Genomic DNA, 8,452 nt, shown 5'->3' on the forward strand with positions numbered 1-8,452 from the left:
AATTCTTTCATTTTTTGTTTGGTCCGGTTCAAGCAATACCCCTTGTATTTGCACAACAAAAACAAGCAGGTTTGCACCATATTAAAGTAATTTAAGCATACTTATGTATATGCATACGAAGCACATATCGTGCACACATACATATGTACTTATATACAAAAAGTATTGACCAGAGAACTGCAACAAGTAATAAATTTTTGTTTATACTTAAGTACTAATCCGTTACTCTGTCTGATTCTGCCAGTTCAGTTCATGTACACGAAGCGAACTGTTTTCTTCAAATCAGCGATAGAGAACAACCAGAGAACGTACTATAATATAGAGAAGGTTCATGGTGTGCCGATTGTCATCACGTTCCTCTTTTTGGAGGGGTTGAGTTTTCTATTAGTGGATTTTAGCACAAAAATATTATTAGCGGATTTCACCAATATATAACATGAGGGGGTCGAAAATAGCAGAATTTAGCATTTTCATTGTTGTTCAAACTTTAACTGTTAATATCTTTTAAACGTTTGGGTTTACGAAAAAATCATAGTAGACCTTTTTTGTAGAACATTCAATTTCCCACAAAATGTAAGAAACAAGATATTTTTTCAAGTAGTTGGAAGCGAGATATAAATTTTTCTATGTGATAATAAGAAAAAATAGAAAACTGTATGTAGGAGGACCTTCCCGTTACAATTAAAAACTCATGTTTGGAGAGGCTTTCTTAGAGGTACGAAACGAAAAAAAAAAATTTTTTTTTTGAATCACTCTAATATACCTATTTGATATCAAAGCACATAAGTATTCATGTACATACTTATGTGCAATTTGACCTATTAAATGATGAATTCCATTAATCATATTTGTATAATTACCTAAACATTATAATTAATATAATTATAATTTAATAATATAAAGTTTTTTAAGTTATTATATAGTGTTACATACACATTTATGTATTTGTTTGCTTTGGGCATCAAAGGTTTTGATAACGCTTTAAAATACCATGCCGTCGCACAGATTCACATAAGCATGTAAAAAGAATTTATAAAACCATACCACTGTGGTCGCCCCATAGGCCAAAAATAAAAAAATCAAGTTAAAGTTTTCGCTAAAAATGTGTCAACACTGTCTCATAATAGCTCAAACTTTTTTAATCTGCTGTTATTTTTGTTTTGTTCCAGCTATACTCTGCAAAAATAACTGTTTAACATAGAGCAAAACATTTTATTGGTTTTCAATGCGCTGCACTGTAAGCAACGTGCAAGTGAGGCATTAAAACAAAAAATTAAAACAATTAAAAAAAAAGATAAGACGAATAATGGAAGTATTTAATATTGTAAATAAAAGCATGAACTATTATTTTTAATTATATTTATGTACTCAAAATGTTGTGTTAGTTTTTATTAATTAACTTAATTTTTGTAATGTAAAATTGGGTTGTATTAAAAATTTATACTTAAACAAATTTTTCACTTAGACTTTTAGTTGTGAAGTTAATCGAAGTTAACGATCAAACTTATATCGGAATATAAGCCAATATTTACAAATTATATATACAAAATTCTAGCTGCTAGTTTTTGCTAGCCGCTACGTAACCTTGAAAAGAACAACGTTGTCTCGCCGCTTTTGAGCATTTTTTTCGTTTGTGTAACTGTGCTTTATGTGGTGTGTGTTGTTAATATCGTTATTGTCTTTGTGCGTTTTCTTGTGTTGTTTTTTGATTCCGTTCATTTGTAAATTTTCTTTTCTTAAGATATTTATAACTTTTAATTATATTATTCTTTACTTTTTATATAGGAGCTTCTTACGAATGCGAAGTAAGCCGCATTTATATATACATATGTGACCTGGTCTACGAAATGTGACTATATGTGAAAACTAGTTTTCTGGGAAAAGCTGTTAAAAATAGTCGTCAGTTTCTCGTTATCTCATTAATTGTTCTCCTTCTTTTTGACACCTAAGCCCCCTTTCCGTAGACCAGGTCACATATAATAAGTGGTGTTCCGTGACAGGTAAAAATCCAGTCAAGATTAAAAGTATATTCAGCCCTATTCTGCATTTCTACTCGAATCGAAATTTTCTCCGATTGGCAACTTTGGTATTCTGCGTTTCGATTCAACTTCGAAAATTCCAATTCTATGTATTCTGCATTGCGATCGTAATTACGTTTTTGTACGTTGAAGTTTTGTTGGCGGAAAGCCGTTATATTCATTTTCGTGCACTTGGATAAAATAATTTCCTCAAATATGTACATAAGTAAAACTTTATGATTATAGTTGTAAAAGATATAATGGTGGTGTCCTTGGTTGTTTGTGCTTAAATGATATTTTTTGATATGTTTGCAGGTCAAAAGTAACAACGGCAGAGCAATACGAAAAATTGTGTGATATGATGGCCACAAAAAGAGATATTGCGCAGGACTTCCAAAAGCGACCGAAGGAAGAAGTACAAGAGTTTTGGGAGGAGGTTGCAAGGAATTTAAATGCACTTGGCCCACCAACAAAAGATTCCAATACATGGAGAAAGGTAAGGTATTACCTACAATTAATTTCAAAAAATTAAGTTAAGTCTAACGTTTTCGTGCAGGTCTGGATTGACTGGAAATGCTACATGAAGCGAAAATTATCGCATAACAAAAAATAAAGGATGAGCACCGGTGGAGGTCCTTGCCGTTTACAACGCATAAGCCCACTGGAGGAAAAGGTGATAGCTTTGACGGGTTTGGAAACATGCACAAGTGGAATAAGTGGGGCCCGCGATTATGGCGATAGTGTGGAGGTAGAAGATGCTGCCGAAACCACTGAAATGGACACTTCCGCTCGTTCGGATGATATCCCTTCAACCAGTGGAGCTAGCAGCCAAAATAGAGAGCCGAGAGCAGACTTCTTCATTACTCATTCTTCATTACTTAAGCAACAGATTCAAAATCAAAAAGAATTTTATGCAGAGACGAAAAAATTCAATGAAGCTGCCTTTGGTAAAATGGAAGAAGTTACTAAATATTTACGGTACATGAATCGTTCTCTTGAAACTTTGGCGGCAACTGCAGTGAAGCAACTTGAAGAACAGAAGCGACACAATAGAATTAAGGAAGAGCTGTTGAAGGAAAAAGTAGAAATAAAAATGCAAATGCTAAGATTAGATCCAAATTATAAGCCTGATTCAAAGTAGTCATTTTTTAATTGTTAGCCTTTTATTTATTTTACTATTATTCATTTATATAACGAGCTGTGAAATGAAAAAAAAGCATTTAATTTTTTAATGTAGGAGCTGTAAAATGGACTGAATGCAATTGTTTTTATTTAATAGAGTAATGTAGGGCATATTTTGAATAAAATAAAAAATGAATATAAAATATTTTAATTTAAAAAGCAGAAAGTATATTGTCTCTAATACGGTTTGCTATGGAAGCATAATTGGGGTCATTGCTTTGTTCTTCTTCCTCTTCCTCACGGTTTTCAAAATCGAATTCATTTGCGCTCAAATCATCCACTTTGTAGTGGATGCAAATATAATGGAGGGCACAAGCAACGTTTACAATTTGACATGCTCTTTCCGGTGAGTAGTGTAGTTCTCGAGCTCCCAACAAGCATCGAAAACGATTCTTCAAGACCCCAATTGTCCGCTCTACAATATTTCTCGTTTTAGAGTGCCTCATATTGTAACTTCTTTTTTGGCTGCCATGATTTACGGACCGATACGGAGTCATTAGCCAAGGCTGCAATGGATACCCAGCATCGCCTGTTAAAAAAGCAAATAACTATTCAACACTGAGTTTAAGAAACGTACATATGTATTTAAATACCTAACAGCCATGTATTTCTTTCGCCTTCGCGATATCGCCGTTCCATCTGAAAGTTCAACTTGCTCAATCCCCACACATGTGAGTCGTCATTGCATCCTGGATACCGCGCATCAATGCTTTTTATGCGTAATCTGTTATCGCATACCTAAAAATAAATTGATAAAATTAAAAATTTCAATTGTGGCACTGATGTAAGAAAAAATAATCCTCACCACCATAGCATTGATGCTGTAAAAACCTTTTCTATTGTAGTATAGAAAACCCTCTTTAGACGGTTTTCTTATTTTTATATGCGTACCATCAACGCACATTATGACTCCTGGGAAGCCTGCCTTCGCATAAAACTCCTGTTTTGCTTGTTTTTTTTCCTCGTCGGTCTGCTCAAATTTTATACACTCACGGCAAAGCTTTCTTTCCATGACATCGAGAACATTCGATAGTGACTTTGACACTGTTGACTGACCCATTGCTACGTTGTAATCAGTACCAACTTCATGTTGGTAACTGCCTTCCGCAAAAAATCTCAAAGCAGCAACTATTCGATTGAGCGGAGATAAAGACGTCAAAGTACTTGCTCGAGTTCCTTCCGCAAAACTGCCTAGGACGTACTTGAAAGCGTCCTTGTTGAGTCTAAAGTTTTTTTTGAACCTAAATAAGTAAATAAATTATTAAAAAAAAATACAATTTATCACTTTCAACTCAATTTCTTACAATTCGGCACTCATCTCAAAAGAATTGCACATATCTCGCAATCTTCTCCTTTCAATTCTGGCCACGGCATTATCGGATGCATTGCTCTCCTCCTCAAGGAATATCGCTACCGCTACTGATTCCATGTTAGTGTGTTTTTAAAAAACCCGATATAATTTCTTTATTTTAATAAATCAACAATAATTTGTGTATTTTTGCTTTGTTATGTTTCATTTTCACACGTTTCAAGGCACACAGCTGACTTCGAAAGAGCCACAGCTCTTCCTCTTCTTCTTTCAATCCAATCGTAACTCAGAATACCTACTTTCGATTCAGACGGAGCGTAGAGCGGGAACGTAATCGAAATGCAGAATAGGGCTGATTACAATCTGTGAAATCGAAAATAGAGAATGATGGCCTTATAATGAAAGCGGAATATTTGGATTAATTGGAAAAACGCGTTAATTACTGCTGCAAGAGAATTGCAATATTTTGGAGTGACTGCAAACGAAATAAAACATTCGTTTAGAAAAGTATTCCGATTGGCTTTCGAAAAATGAATCGTTTTCATTCAATTCCGATCTACACACTTTACCTGTGCGAACAATAGTTTGGAAGACAGCCACTTATTTGTCACGTCACATGTTCCCTTGGCTTGTTAATAACTGAAGATGCTTCGAAAATTATATGGAAAAATCCACGACCAGCATCCACACGATACTGTCGACCTGTGCGTTTCAATTTATAAAGGAATCAACTGAATTGAGTATCAAGAAGGAAAAATACTTTAAAGACAAAATTAAGAATCTTTTTCCGACGAAGATATGTAACTGTTGGTGATAAAACAAGCATGTTCTGCAGCTCACAATGGTTGATGGCAAAATTTGTAGTGCCTTAACCCAAACATCGTCCTCAAAATGCTATATGTATATGCAACGCGAGGTCCACAGAGATGAACAATATTGAAAAAAGTTTAGAAAGGCAAGTTCATCAGGATCGATTTCAATTTGGATTGTCACCACTTCATGCATACATACGATTTTTTGAATATTTTGTTCATTTGTCATACAGACTTGATGTACAAGTCTGGCAAGTTCGAAGCGCCGAAGGAAAACAAAAAGTTATTGAAAGGAAAAGAAAAATGCAAACAGAATTTCGCTTAAAACTGGGATTGATTGTCGATAAGCCGAAGATTGGTGGATGTGGGACATCGAATGATGGAAACACTGCCAGACAATTCTTCAGTAATCCTGGATTATCTTCGGAAATTACAGGCCTAGATAAAGACCTTATTGAAAGATGTGCAACAATATTGCAAGCACTCTGTTCAGGATACAAAATTAATGTTGAAAAATTTAGGACATTTGCACTCCAAATAGCCTTTGATTTAACAAGGATATATTCATGGTAATACCTTCCGCCTACTGTTCATAAGATTTTAATTCATGGACCATCCATAATTGAAAACGCTCTGTTGTCGATTGGGGAATTGTCGGAGGAAGCTGCTGAGTCAAGAAATAAGGACATAAAAAAAATTTCGTCTGCAGCATACAAGGAAAATTTCTCGAGTAGCAACAAATGAAGACCTACTAAAGCGTCTACTCCTTTCATCGGATCCTTTCATAACGGGACAACGAAAGATACCACCTAAAGTGAAGTCAATTTTAAATAAATATGTGTATGATCTTTTAGAATAATATATTATACAATAATATGCTTAGTACTTGTTAAAATTACAAACAAATTCATTATTCTGTGATATGGGAACTTACGAGCAGGGGGTGTAACTTAAGGAGTGAGTTGAATGTGAACGATATTTTATATTTTTTGTTTTATTTATATTTTTATAGAATTTCGGAAAAAATTTAGAATTTTTATCTCCACTAGAAGTATTTTTGGCCGCTCGCTCTATACAAGCCCGACCACTGTGCATACGCATAATGTTCACATATTCACATATGTATGTATGTACATATGTAATTTTGTATTCACGTAAACAAATTTGAAAGAATCATTCGTATGTATAATGTTTGTAAATTTGTCTACACACCAATTTGTGTGTAAATATATGCACCCATTGTTTCATACAAAAACTCCGTTGTCACGGACAACCAATTGCCGAACTTCACGTTTTATCAAAAAGTCAAACATTGTGTTGTTGGAAGAAAATCCAAGCTGTGCCGAAAAAAATTAACGAGTGGCCGCCGATTGTCGCCGCTTTCCTTGCCGCTTTACAGCTTCGCCAACAGACCAGCGTAAATATGTATGTTTGTGTTTGAGCATGCATATATATCGACGCAGCTGCGTAAAAATTTTTCAGAATTACAAAATATTTTTTACATTCCTTGACGATTACAGTCAATTCTGGTTATACATATACACACTGGTTCTGGTTATACACATTCAAAGATACAGATATTTGTAGTTAGTTAAAAATAAAAATATAATATGGTACATAAGCGAGTGTGGATACTTAAGCGAGTGATACTTAAACAATAATTTCTATGAACTTAAAAAAAAACCGTGAGATGCAGCAAGAGTATAATATAGGCTGTTAAGAGTGATGAGGGAGGGATTTGATTTTCATTTAAGCGGAGTACTACTTAACCGGGATTGACTGTACACATAAATCAGAGGAATATTGAATATTTTCTTTGAAATATTTCTTGACATGAAAATCGACAAATAAACTATTTTGGCAATTTTATTCTATATATGTATATATTTGCAGGGTTGTCACTTTTTCCTTCCATAAAATTTCAGAAATATATTCAACTTATGATTTTTATACTCTCGCAACAATGTTGCTAAGGAGAGTATTATAGTTTTGTTCACATAACGGTTGTTTGTAAGTCCTAAAACTAAAAGAGTCAGATATAGGGTTATATATACCAAAGTGATCAGGGTGACGAGTAGAGTCGAAATCCGGATGTCTGTCTCCGTCCGTCCGTCCGTCTGTCCGTCCGTCTGTCCGTCCGTGCAAGCTGTAACTTGAGTAAAAATTGAGATATTATGATGAAACTTTATACACGTATTCCTTGGCGCCATAAGAAAGTTAAGTTCGAAGATGGCAAAGTCAGCCAATTCCCACGCCCACAAAATGGCGAAAACCGAAAATTTATAAAGTGTCATAACTAAGCCATAAATAAAGATATAAAAGTGAAATTTGGCAGAAAGGATCGCATTAGGGTGGGACATATTCGGACGTAATTTTTTTGGAAAAGTGGGCATGGCACCGCCCCCTACTAAGTTTTTTGTACATATCTCGGAAACTACTATAGCTATGTCAACCAAACTATAGAGTCGTTTCCTTCACGCATTTCCATATACAGTTTCAAAATGAAAGAAATCGGATAATAACCACGCCCACCTCCCATACAAAGGTTATGTTGAAAATCACTAAAAGTGCGTTAACCGACTAACAAAAAACGTCAGAAACACTAAATTTTACGGAAGAAATTGCAGAAGGAAGCCGCATCCAGGCTTTTTTTAAAAATTGAAAATGGGCGTGGTCTCGCCCACTTATGGACCAAAAACCATATCTCAGGAACTACTAGACCGATTTCAATGAAATTCGGTATATAATATTTTTTTAATATTAATAAAACTTTACAAAAATTCGGTATTTGAAAAATATGTAAATGACGAATAATGAAATCTCGATTATCATTTTATCATGCGAGAGTATAAAATGTTCGGTGACACCCGAACTTAGCCCTTCCTTACTTGTTAGCTTTTGAAATCGTCGCGAAAAGACGATTGCTTGTTTTGAAGAACAATATTTGTAATTTTTGCGGGCGACATATCTACATGTGAACGCATATAAGTATGTATGTTGTGTATGCATTGTTTGTGTGGGAATGACATACATATTTACATATGAACACATGTTTTTAGTATGCATGATGATTTTTGAGACTATTGTTGTTTTTCCAGAAGAATGTTTGTATTTTTTGATTTACATGCGTA

General features: G+C 34.4%; 2 protein-coding genes across 2 annotated transcripts; both read right to left on the reverse strand.

Moving 5' to 3' along the window:
• Positions 1-3,214: 3,214 nt before the first annotated feature.
• LOC120780539 (putative nuclease HARBI1) lies at positions 3,215-3,859 on the reverse strand. The gene is made up of 2 exons (XM_040112801.1): positions 3,794-3,859; positions 3,215-3,729 (listed from the first exon to the last, which is right to left on the reverse strand). The coding sequence occupies exons 1-2, from the start codon at positions 3,837-3,839 to the stop codon at positions 3,353-3,355; spliced, it is 423 nt and encodes a 140-aa protein (XP_039968735.1). The 5' UTR covers positions 3,840-3,859; the 3' UTR covers positions 3,215-3,352.
• Positions 3,860-3,913: 54 nt separating this feature from the next.
• Positions 3,914-4,629, reverse strand: LOC120780828. Its single transcript, XM_040113072.1, has 3 exons — positions 4,505-4,629; positions 4,103-4,441; positions 3,914-3,938 (listed from the first exon to the last, which is right to left on the reverse strand). Exons 1-3 carry the CDS (start codon positions 4,627-4,629, stop codon positions 3,914-3,916), a joined length of 489 nt encoding a protein of 162 aa, XP_039969006.1.
• Between the last annotated feature and the right edge of the window lie 3,823 nt (positions 4,630-8,452).

Source organism: Bactrocera tryoni, unplaced genomic scaffold (genome assembly GCF_016617805.1).
Source record: "Bactrocera tryoni isolate S06 unplaced genomic scaffold, CSIRO_BtryS06_freeze2 scaffold_25, whole genome shotgun sequence".
NCBI classification, from domain to species: Eukaryota; Metazoa; Arthropoda; class Insecta; order Diptera; family Tephritidae; genus Bactrocera; species Bactrocera tryoni.

Excerpts from the sequence above, each read along its gene's own strand:
- LOC120780539 (XM_040112801.1), bottom strand. The coding sequence starts at position 3,839 with ATGGAACGGCGATATCGCGAAGGCGAAAGAAATACATGGCTGTTAG. Across the intron at positions 3,730-3,793 it reads AAGAAATACATGGCTGTTAG|GCGATGCTGGGTATCCATTG; the intron begins GTATTTAAATAC and ends CTTTTTTAACAG.
- LOC120780828 (XM_040113072.1), bottom strand. The coding sequence starts at position 4,629 with ATGGAATCAGTAGCGGTAGCGATATTCCTTGAGGAGGAGAGCAATGCA. Across the intron at positions 4,442-4,504 it reads TTTGAGATGAGTGCCGAATT|GTTCAAAAAAAACTTTAGAC; the intron begins GTAAGAAATTGA and ends TTACTTATTTAG. Across the intron at positions 3,939-4,102 it reads GGCTTCCCAGGAGTCATAAT|GTATGCGATAACAGATTACG; the intron begins GTGCGTTGATGG and ends ATTTATTTTTAG.